This window comes from Phycodurus eques, chromosome 20, assembly GCF_024500275.1.
Source record: "Phycodurus eques isolate BA_2022a chromosome 20, UOR_Pequ_1.1, whole genome shotgun sequence".
Lineage (NCBI taxonomy): Eukaryota > Metazoa > Chordata > Actinopteri > Syngnathiformes > Syngnathidae > Phycodurus > Phycodurus eques.
The window spans coordinates 5,151,224-5,163,445 of record NC_084544.1 but is presented as its reverse complement, the minus strand read 5'-3'; the positions used below and the strand labels follow the sequence as shown (position 1 = coordinate 5,163,445).

At 41.3% G+C, this 12,222-nt stretch overlaps 1 protein-coding gene across 16 annotated transcripts in view; it reads right to left on the bottom strand.

Moving 5' to 3' along the window:
* Nucleotides 1-12,222, bottom strand: part of adgrb2 (adhesion G protein-coupled receptor B2) — a 143,042-nt gene that overhangs the window by 3,940 nt on the left and 126,880 nt on the right. For 11 of the 16 annotated variants that reach the window (XM_061665685.1, XM_061665690.1, XM_061665687.1 and 8 more), the window contains 3 exons: nucleotides 11,466-12,173; nucleotides 8,768-8,803; nucleotides 7,490-7,603 (listed from right to left, as the gene is read on the bottom strand). In XM_061665685.1, the coding sequence (XP_061521669.1) occupies nucleotides 7,490-7,603; nucleotides 8,768-8,803; nucleotides 11,466-12,173 (858 nt within the window). Of the gene's footprint in view, nucleotides 1-986; nucleotides 1,039-5,283; nucleotides 5,366-7,489; nucleotides 7,604-8,767; nucleotides 8,804-11,465; nucleotides 12,174-12,222 lie in introns of all 16 variants that reach the window. The other 5 variants (XM_061665694.1, XM_061665696.1, XM_061665693.1 and 2 more) reach the window with 4 other exon arrangements.

Below are 12,222 nucleotides of genomic sequence, written 5' to 3'. Positions count from 1 at the left end.
TTTTTATTTTTGTGTGTTTGAAGCATTTTTAGTCAAGTCAAAGACTAAATTGATTTTCAATAAAAGCTGTAAGGAAGTATTGACTGGAAATTATGTAAGTACTAATTATAAATTATTGTAAAAAGAAAAACGTCCTTTAAAATTAGTTTAAAAAGTAAGTCATAATGTCAATTTATTGATCTGATAAGAGCATCTCATCTGAAATTATAATGTTGAGAGCAAATAAAAAAGCAGTATTTTTTTATTTATAAAGAGCTACTGACTTACTGCCCACCAACATCTGACAGACTTTTCTTTTTGGTCACCAGAATAAAAACATTTATATTTCACTCTCGTGAACATTAAAAGCATAATTCTTAACTGAATAATTGATTCATAAACGCACAGTATGTGAAATCCAAGATTGTTAAAAAAACAAAACAAAACAAAAAACTGCTCACCAGGGGATTCATTCACAAATACTGAACCATACCATGATGATGTCACTCATTTTTGTAATCTTCCTATGGAGCCCATTTTATGGGGGCTCCATAGGAAGCCCCCATAAAATGCTCCATAGGAAGCCCCCATATTTTTTTTATCACCATATGGTGATATTGCGCATTAGCCATGTAAAGATAATTAATGCAGTGAACAACAAAACAGAACTATTTAAACTAAAAGCACCAATTTCTAACAAACAAAAAGGAACAGAAGTCAACAGCAAACATTTGCCAACTATTTCAAAACACAAACTAGACTATTATCTATGAGGAAGCTACAAGTGGCACAAAGCAAAGCAAGTACATTTGTAAAACAGTGCTGGGAAAAGATGCCATTGCAAAAAAATCTACAGGTAATCTAAAAAACGCAGTTTTTGGATTGAAGACGTCAAGCACCCAGTAACTCAGAGATCCTCTATTTTGGAGTGTGGAATGTTAATCGGGCCTTGGGTGATCATTTGGGAGGACAGAGGGGGTGTGATGGGTGAGTGGGTTAAACTTTACCTTTGTTGATTTGGATGCCCATGGATCTGCTGACTGTCTGGCTACACTCAAACTGAGACGTGACAATAAGCAACACAAAGACCCCCGTCAGCCAACAAAGGACATGAAACAGGGGAAAAAAGCAAAAGAAAAATCAATAAAGGCAAAGTGTAGCAAAGTATAACACATATGGAGTGTTAGGCCCACAGAAAAAAAAGGAAATTGCATAACACATGGAAAAAACAAACAATACACACACACACGCACACAAAATGCAAGCAGATTGAGTGGATACTAGAAATGTATTTTTTTAAGGTCTCCCTTTGGTGAATCGGTGGTGACAGCAATCTTTAGCATCATTTGCCCTTTAGTTTAAAAAAAAAGAAAAAAAAACAAGTTTTTACAAGTAACAAGGCCATTCAAAGGAGCCAAATTAGGAGAATGTAGGGCGAATAAATTCCATTAGTACGACACATTGCAAACAAACAAGCAATCAGACGCATGCTGTCTGGGGCCGTAATGAGAAGCGATGTGATCCACAGCCAGCACCGCCACACGGAAAAGAGTCCCCTCAATTGGGAATCAGCCTTATACGCCTCTCTTTAATTGGCACAAAGACACTAAGTGAGGCAAAACTGCATTATGCCACTTGGTGCATGAGGTCAGTGTTAAACTTGCTAGATTTCAAAGCCACTGGTACACAAAGTATGCCTACAATTTGCTCTATTTTCATGGGAAATTTGCATGCAGGGATGCAAACTGTTGTGTTACACTCCATGCCGAGAAGGGGGAGGAGGAGGAGGAGGAGGGTATTAATTAGAAAGAAGCTGAGGGAGGAATAATTAATCAATTAAGGCATCAAGAGTTCAGAAGGGAGAAATGAGGGACACCCTGAGATAAATAATCTCAAACTGTGAGGACAAACATAGGTGAAATAGATCTGGGGGGAAAAAAAGAGGAAAACAAGGAAGGAGACTCTATTGCTGGAATATAAAAGGCCCTTTTGCTTAACTCCAGCAAATTAATTTTCAGGACCTACAGGATTTTTAGTGCAAGCAAATTGTCCACCCCCAATCAGTAGGGGAAAAAAAAAGAAAAAGGTTATTTGTCATTTCAAATGATCCATCTTCACTTTATGAGACATACCCAAAGCACACACATTACCTTAGCTAAATGTCCCTCCAGTTGCCAAAAACCATCAATTACAGTTGGCACGGTTAAGTATAGAGTCATTAAACCATCACCCTGAGTCTGACCTCTTCTTTTTTATGATGCAGCCTAATGGAAGAACCCTTTTAAGATGTACACCACAATAAACGTCTGTACCAAAGGTGGCCTCTGCATTGGGGATTCCATGTCACATCATATAGTAAGAGAGAACAAGTTTTCTCTTGTCTCGGCCTCTATCCATCTGCATTCTGCACAGATACACTGTGTCTATCTGCAAAGGGACGCCAAGCGCACTTCATTTAATCACGAACACACCGGGCAACAGTAGGGAAATACTGTGCACCTTTTGAGAGTCATAAAATGCCTCAGCCATCCCATTATGCAGTCCAAACGCTCGCTCTGTTCCACTCGCACACGCGGGCAGCATCCATCCTACACAAGCGCGAGTACGGCATCTCTGGGTAGCCCATGCAAATATGTGTTATGACCCTCTGAACCCTGCAGAGACTAAAAGCTAGCACTCAGGTTTGGACTTCCAAGAAGAGTGTGCATACATTCCACGCTGTGCATATACTGCATCTCTGAATCTATGCTTTCTCTGTTATGGATGACAGTTAAAATGCACTCTGAATCGCTCCTTGCCATACACCCCCGCCGCCATCTAAGCATCCACTGTTAAAAAAAAGAAAAGAAAAGAAACAAAAAAACAATATGATTTGAGCTACCTAAGATTGTTTACATACAATTATGTTAATTTGAATGTATATATGCATGAATTGAGATCAGCTAATTTTAGACTACTCAAATAGACTAGCACAACTATAAAATATCGAAGAGCATTTCTTATTGTTCCATAGGGTGAATTCATACTGTGTAGCCTGTTGTTTTTTTTACAGTTACTTATACATTAATTTATTAATCTTCCGTTCCACTGATCCTCACTAGGGTCGCGGGCGTGATGGAGTCTATCCCAGCTATCGCCGGGCGAGAGGCGAGTCCTGGTCGCCAGCCAATCGCAGGGCAGTTAATGGTACAGGTAATTCTTATTATTGGAACAATCATTTAATTTTCTAAACTTTTGTGACTTTAAACCTGAAAAAATAAGTATTTACTTAATATTTATGGTATATACAATATCAATGTTTCACCGGTTTTACAATACTTCATGTAATAATATAACATAATATAAAATACACCTACATATAAGTTTTATCAAACAGTTTTTAAGAATGTATTACTCATTCAAACCTACAATACAGACTAAGAAGTCAAGCCATCCACTGCTTAACAGAGAAGCCTGTGATGGATTTTCATCATTGGGGGTTAATGGGGAGCCTTGCGATGAAATGTCTCCTTTTTTACAGGTTATTTTCATTTGCGTTAATTGAGTGTAATGATAAGTCATTACTTCGCAGCCCTTAGCCATCAATTTGGTAAATATTATCATGACCAACTATCTAGCAAAAAAGAAGCCGGGATAAGGAAAGACAAGGAAAGCTGAAATGGAGAGATTGGAGATCTGTGACAGTATTTCTAATGCCCCAGTCAACTCTAAGCCCAGTGCACCTAGTTGGAAAATTGGATAAGATGGGGAAGTAGAAAAATGTGTCCAGATCTTGATTTTTCCTCTGCTGGACATTTTCTGGTATCCACTCATCTCTTCAACAAAGTCAGCACAGGGATCCAACCCTACCAGAGAGGTAAAATGGATCAAGCCTTCTTAACCCCAAATATCACAAAGGCTTTGTGATATTTCAGAAAGGCTCATCAGCACCATTACATACCGCACAGTGTTTAGCCCAGTTTGGTCCCAATGGCCTAGTTTACGGCGAGAATAAAATGGTTTATGAGGTGATTATAAATCTGTTTAGATGGGTCATTGTCTTTATGATTTATTCCCAAGTTATAGTGGTTAGGAGGTTTTAATTCAGGCTTGGGAAGAGACGTGATGGTTTCATGGTTGAAAACTGCACATAGAATGATGTCACAGCAATAAAAGCACAAAACAAAGGGCAAGTGAACAACAAAAATATCCTTGTATTATTTTCCAATGGTAACTCTCGAACAGCATCCGATCACCATTGAAAAGGAAAACCAAAGGAAATGTGTCGACAGAAGCAGATACAGGAAGCTGAACTAATTGTCAGGAGACACAAACTCACAAGGCCACAACGCTGTGACACGCACACAACTGTCACGCAACACACTACTGGGAAGGCATACTGTATACGTCGATTGCACTTCACTATGAGACACAAGTCACAGGCATGTTTGCAGCTAAACACTGCGTGTTGCTGCAACGATCACAAACTGTTTGAAATGGGAGGATTTGTGGTGCCACGTAGACATGGACTCTTGACAATCGCCAAGCACAACACTTCCCATTCCACATGTGCTGCACTAATGATAACAGATTCGAATTTGAAATTGTGTTTTTTGTTTAAAAATACGGGCATTACTGAACAAAAAGGTAAATCATGATTTCATTGTTTTATGTGAGAACTGTTAGCATGAATTTAACTCACTTGTAGCTCAAGGTCTTTAATATGATGAGGAAGGGCAAAGAGTTCCATGTCACAAATTCTGCATGTCGATGCTCTGCCATGTTAATCCTCTTTCCACCAAGTCTTACAGTTCAGTTCAGCTGCTCGACACTTTAGTTTACTAGTCTGGCTTGTGTTAACATTACGGCTGGGTAGGTATGGTGGCAATAGATGCATCAACATACGTAAATCGTTTCACATCATAGCATTGCAGCCTAATGATGCTCACAGTGTAACCTTGTAACCTAACCACAGTGTAACCCAATTAATTCAGTACAGTAGGTTGCACCCTGAACTGTTGATCAGTCATCGGATTGCAGTGTGATTGCAGTCCCTTTTCTAAAATCACAAAACTGCACTTTGGATCCCATCTGAAAACATACCGATTATTGGCTATGGGATCATAACACAAAGTGCATACCCTCACAGACTAATCTGAACTCTACCACTTGGTGAAAATGAGACTACGATGACTTTTCGACACAGACAGTGGCAAACTATGAGATGGAGATGTGTGAACTCTTCACCATCAAGTAGGACTAGTTTACAGTGACCTAGAGGGGCTCTACTGCACAATGTTTATGCTGGGTTTTAGCATTCCTTACGTTGACTTTCTTTGTAAACCAGAGAAGCTCTGCGCACGAGCGATGGTTCTGTGTTGTGTCTTGGAGGTGGGGGTGGGGGGACCTGTTTTAGAGAAGGTTAAAGGATGTTTAGGTCCTTGGTAACAGTACTGTTTAGAGACTTTACAGAAAGGAGAGCGTCCGGCAAAGAGTCAGGAGGAATTACTTTGCTTTTGAGGTCATTACCTACAATGAATCATGAGGATAGAGAGAGTGGGAGAGAAAAAAAGAGAGACGACCAGCTTTGAGTGAACTTTAACAGACAAGTGACCCCTCTGACAATAAGGATGAGTTCCAACTTGTGCTTTCATGTGTTCAAAAGCGACGAGTTACCTTGACCTGCAATACAATTAAGCAGCTAACAAAATCGCAGCGCTCACGAAGCGAACGTTAAGATCATTGGCGCTACCTGTCACACGGCAAAGGAAAGAGGTTATTAAAGTTAATATGAAATTATTAAATCATTACTCATGCTGTAATTGTCTCTTAAATGGAGGTGACACTGGGCTCCCAGGAAAAAAAACAAAAAACACAACAAACAAAACGGAACGGGACGATACAGATGCACCAATCCCGACAAGCACACGCACACACACACATATGCACCTCATCTCCATAATTACTGTATAGTCAGCATGTCCGTGTCTAGGGGTGACTCTCAAAGTGAGTTGTTGACAACAGCACAGATAAATTGAAGCCGGCCGGGTCCTGTCAAAGGCCTGACACTCGATAGCATTAGCTGTGTAATTATTCACAGTTAAGTGAACTGCCCACTTTCTTTTAATATAATGGATTCCGATGGGTAGGCTATGCCATATGTATAGTAAAGCACACTTTCATTTCATGATTCATACGGCGTCACCAATCCAGACGTAATATGTACACCAATTTGTCTCCAACTGGTTCAAAATAGAACGCTATCCTCCATTATGTGAATAGAATATAATGAAAATAATATGCACAAACTCTAAAAACCTAACTGCTTTGAAATTATGGTACATTGTTCGAATTTCGGCGATTCTGAGATCCTTCCATTGTCCATACTGCTTATCCTCACCACCCAATCGCAGGGCACATTTAAACAAACAACCATTCACACTGACATTCACACCATTGGACATTTTAGGATCTTCAATGAACCTAACATGCATGTTTTTGGAATGTGGGAGGAAACCATCATACCGAATAAAAGCAATTTGCTAATATATGGCTCTTGCCTTTGCTGGCAGTATGTCATTTTTCTTGTCCTTTATTAAATATTTTCTTGACAATACAGGTAATAAATGCATAAATGCGTAGCTGGCCAGAACTTGTGACAGTCGTGATCAAGATATTGAACAAATTCCAGAGCGTAGGAAAAGGCATGGGATTTCCTCGTGTGAGTTTCCAAGAATATGTGTGGGTGTATGGCATGGCCAATATGAGATATGTCAGCCTCCATTCCTCCACTGGTGATGCAAAATGGATGTGAAGCAGTGTGGTGCCAACGCCCGGGGAAAGCACACCTACCGAGGCTGCCTGAGTCTCCATGGCTGTGCCCTCCACAGATGAGAAGAGTGTGAGTATGTGTTTAAATCTTAATGAAACTGTCCCTCTGAAGGTTAGCACAGAGTGAGCTGGGACTGGCTTTCATCTGATGCTAATGGTGTTTTAATGAGTCAAAGACGCCTCAGTATTATATGCTCATAGGCGCCCACCCGAGACGCCCCCTCCGTACACACACACACACACACACGCACGGGCTATGTCACACAAAGTACACTAACTATGGATTCTACGACAGACACATTAACTAATTGGACACATAGACAAAGCACCTTTGGTAAAGGCAAACGTGTTACCTTCACTAGCAGTGCATTTTGTGATAAGCTAATGAACTTGTGGGGGGGGGGGATTTCACAAGTCTGAATGTGCAGAATGTACTAATTATCTATGCATGCCCTTGTCCCCTGTTAAACAACAGCTAGAATGAAGTGTTTTGACCAGTATTTACCACCAGGATTAATGGATTAGCCAATTTCAGTGGAAGCAAAGTCATGCACCGTAATGAATTACCATTGCAGTTTGGACTTGTTGTTTTGCAGTGTCAGGGGGCTCGGTGTTAGGTTGTGACAAGGTGCAGGGTTGGGGGTATAGTTAAATTGGTGCAGGGAGGCTCTCACCCTACATTTTATGCAGTTACGCTTACCTTGAATGTGGACATGGCTGGGTCCCTGCTATACCTGTCTATGGTGTGGAACTTGGAGGAGTGGTTGAGCTCATGGTACAGCTCAGAGTGTCTTTTGCGAGTGTGCATCACTTTCTGGAAGGGAAGAAAGGAAGGGGACACCAAAAATGAACCAAAGAGAAAACAAAAATAAGCCGAAAGGGGGAGGGGGGGGAATGGTGTGGGCGAAAATATGGGGCAGCTGTGGGGGAGGGAATAGGTACAAAGCTGAGGAGATTGCAGCGATGTTGGCCATAAAAGGGATTATAGATGGCTGATAATTTGCTGGTTGATGCTTTTATCTATTTTTACACTCATTTTAGAGTTTGGCAGTTGGGTGGGTGGGGGGTGGGGAATTCTAAGCAATAACATTAGTGTATGCTGTCATCAGTTGGTTGTTGATGTTGTAATTATATTAACAAAGTAGGATGATTCTGAGATATCAAACTAAAACTACATTTTCACAAGTCACAATTCCCGACTTTTCTCTCAGACCTAAAAAAAAAAAAAAACAACATAGTGCTTGAAAATAATATAATGTAAATGTAAAATCAAACAAATCATTCCTAACCTAGGTCATGCAACAGCCAGTTGTGAAACCATTAAATTGCCAGAAAGGTAACAGTTAGTACTTTACCACAATTCATTCATACGGTGTAAAATTATGTTTTCTACATATAAAGTCGAAGGTGAATGTCCAGTCTTTAAAATAATCTGAACAGAACTAAAAAGCCTCACATAATTGAGGGCAATTCATTACTGAATGCTTATTTTGGATAGGAATGAAAAGACTGGAAATTCAGAGGAAACCCAGGTCATTCTAATGAGACCGTGACTAACACAAAGACACATACAGCCAAGCTATGCTGTTCCAACAAAAAGAACCAGCCAGTCAACCAAACGCAGTGGCCCAAAACTCAACTACTAGTAATTATCCAGACACATGGAACACACTGCTGTTTCTTTAACCAGAACCCCCACAGCTACATTGCTGCATAATCTCTCTTAATTGTACAAGACAGTGGGTGTGTTACCCATCATGTTATCATTTATCACCACATTAATTTGTTGAGACAGAAATAAGGGCATTTGTTGGAGAAACAGCATACTATGAAAGTCAGTTCCGAAACCGTTATTTGCGCTTCATGCAGGGGAGGGGTTAAGCGATGCTCCTATATGTGCACTACTCAAGTCCTGGCAGAAGCACAAAAAAAAAAAAGCAGACAGGCAACTGAAAGGTTATGACGTCCAAAAGCTTACCTCAAAGTCCAGCTCAGAGTATCGCACTCTTTTCCTCTGTAAGAGGAGGGGGCCGAGAGGGAGAGAAGAAATCATCAATGTCCACCCCTCCGCGAGTATCGATCTGTAGCACTGACCCTTGCCTTGGGGTTGTTTAGTTAAAAATAGGAGCGCTAATATGTTCTGGTTTTCCAACATGAGACAAATATGTATATAATATATAAATTTGAGTCCACAAGAAAAATGGGCTAATTATTCCGTCTAGTTCAACATAATAAGATCAGGGAAGTCTAATAACTCAGAATTAGTGAGCAGAATGACATTTTCCTCATCTTACACAGCCTCAAATGCAACTACATAATCTTCAGTATGAATCATTCTTTGAGACATTTCCACAAAACTTAGAGGGGAAAAAAAGAACGCTTGATCAAACATACAAGAAATATCTATTTTTAATCCTAAAATCGTGTTTGAACTCCTTCACTATCCCAGCCGTAAGATTCTGCAAACACTGTATAGTGAGTGGCACACAAGCCTCCAATTTAGCAGCTCCAGATGTTTCCAACTCATCTGGCCATGACACTGAGTGCACCGTGTTCCATCTCCCACTAGGAGCACGTGTCGTCTGCCAAATTTGCATTTGCCACGGAGTGGAGCTTCTCCCCACTGTGAGTTAAAAGCTGTGTTTACTCTGCAAAAGGGCAGGGTTGCCAATCGAACGCAAACACAGCCAAGTTTTTTTTCAAAGGTAAAGACATCAAAACAGTTTTGAAGAGTTAATCACACAAAAAGTATTGACTTTCTATTTTCCTTAGCCTGAGCTTTAATAAAGAATTCGCTAATCAAGCTCACTTAGGAATATGGCAAGCATGCAGTGTGCAATAAAATGCTTGTTCAGGTGCAATATGGCCTTGCAAGAAGACAATCACAAGAAATGTTCATCACAACACCCTTCTTAATCTCCTTACATAGTATTAGAGAGGTAAATAAACTTGTCATTATGCTTTGTTGTCAAAACAATTAGATGTTCTGGAGCATTGATCCCCATGCAAGATTTGTTATCTGCTAGTTTTTGTTCAAAAGCGTACTAAATTCATGTGCGAACAAGAAACCAGGCATCATACAAATCGGGTGGTTGGAGGGCGGGGTTGGGGGGGGTTAAGGAGCGAGTAATGTTATGTACTGATACAGTTGCTTAGGTGGGGGGCAGAGGATTGGTTGGGTGCATTATCATGTGACCAGGGAAAATGAGATACAGTAGCTTCCTCAGAGCTCTACTGGTTTCCAGAGCAAAATTAACCATTAAGTTTTTCGTGAATTTTCTAATTTAAAAATCAACAATCAACAGCAAAATGAACACTGTAGTGTCAGGCTGCTATTAAACGTGTCACGATCAGTCGATCAGTGTTTTTGTTGCTTGTTTTGATTAGATTTAGATTTTGTTTCATGTCATGTTTTTCCCTGTGTCCCTTGTCAATGTTAATATCTTCTCTTGCTCGTTAGGTTTTCATTTCCACCTGTTCTTTTCAGCCTGTCCCTTGTGTCTACCAATCAGCTTCCTCCAGCCACTCATGTCTTGCCCAGGTATGCCTTGTTGTCTCGTCAGTTTGCTTGTATTTAGTTTGCATTGTCGTCTGTTGTCAGAGTCCATGTTTCCTTTGTCTGTCATGTTTTTTAGTGGTCAGTATTTTGTTTACATGTATTACTTTGAATTTAGACTTTTGGACTTGGTTAATTTTGAAGTTTCATTCCTTAATTCTTGTTTGCTTTTTTTGTTTTGTTTTGAAATTAAATACATTTTTGAGATTCCTATACTCCTGCCTTGCCTCCCTGCTTCCCTGCACTTGGGTCCTCCACGTTTTGCCTTGCCTCCATCACCACAAAAACCCTATTGTGACAATATGACCATATTACCATGTTTGGATTGCGTTAGTGTCACCCCATGATAATGCCATTAGTTTCAAGAGACTTCTTCCTCACAGCATTTAGGAAGGGTACAATCACAGAGTAAAATTACAGCTGGATTTTTCTTTTTCTGCCAGTTGTGAACTTGGGACTCTATTGTGTCTGAATAACTCATCCTTATCGTCGCCAACCCTGAATGAAGCCTCTCGACTGAAAGTGTCCTTTTCATCACTTTAATCAACCTCATGAGTCAAAATTATCTTTGTGTGTCACTGCTGGTGTAAATCCTGCTTGCAGGGCTTTCTCAGAATCTGACTCATTGACTCTCTCAGGTCCACACACACATGCTCATCAAAGGAAACTCATCATTTCAGTAAATATACTGCTTACGAGAGAATGATGATGTTAATACACTGCAATATACTCTAAGTGCTGAAAGTATTGTTGAACGGTGTAAAGAGTGTTTTTTTTTTTATAGTCAAAAATATGTGCCGTAGTCCATTTATAAGTGTTCATTTCATAGTTTTCCACCATTTCCTTTACTTACATACTTTCCTTTACCTATGGTACCTATTTACCTGGGTTATTGGCAAAATTTACTGTCAATGATCTTTACATGAAAAAAAATTGCAACTAGTCTGATGGTATTCCCTTCCTATCTTTTTCCTTTATGTATCTTATCGTTCCAACACAGCCACTGTTCCGACCTACAACTTCATAACCGCAATTCACAAGTGGTGTCATAAAGTAAAGCTGGTTGAGAACTTGCAGCTCCACTGGGAGCCCTTCATTTACCTCTCCAAATTGTACCCACCTCGAGGGATCCTGCTGAGTGGCTAGCATTGGCATTATTGCTGCCCAGGTTACGTGGCAGGGTTCTGGTTCTCTCCATCGTGCTTCCCCCTGTCAGAATTTGTCTGACTGAAGGCCTCTGGCCTGGCTTCAGCTGGAGCGAATGCCCATGAGTATGCATGTGCCCCCCGTGGGAGCGTACGAGACCACCCGGAGCCATCACGTGGCTGTGTCCGTGCGGCATCGTTTTGATTGTCCCGTAGGAGCGGTTCAGGTTCATGTTGATGTTCATGTCGCCCACACTGGAGGGCACAAAGTCCGCCGGGTAGGCCTCGCTCTCGGCAGGATGGAGGGTCAAGGGAGAGGGGGGAGGAGGGAAGGGGGGGTCCTCCACGGCGATGTTGAGAGGCTTTTCTTCGCCTCCCAGTCCCAGGCCTCCTCCTTGGGAGGACGGCGTTGGAGGTTTGATGCTGACTGTCCGTCGAGGTAAGACCATGTAGTCACCCTCTCCTCCGCTGCCTCCTCCGCCGCCACTCCCCCCGCTCCCAGCACTTCCATCCTGGGAGGTGTTGGAGGACCCGGGCGGTCTTGCCCACCCCAGGCCACTCTCGGTGCACAAGTAGATTGGCGCGCCACAACGCTGCTGCGCCTGTTGTCTCTGCTGATCGACGTTCATCTCCTTCTTCAGTGGTGTCTCGCTCAGCTCATTGAGCCCTCCAAGTGGTGGAACCTTGTGGAAGTGGAGTTAGACAAACATTCTTTTAAATTCAACACCATCT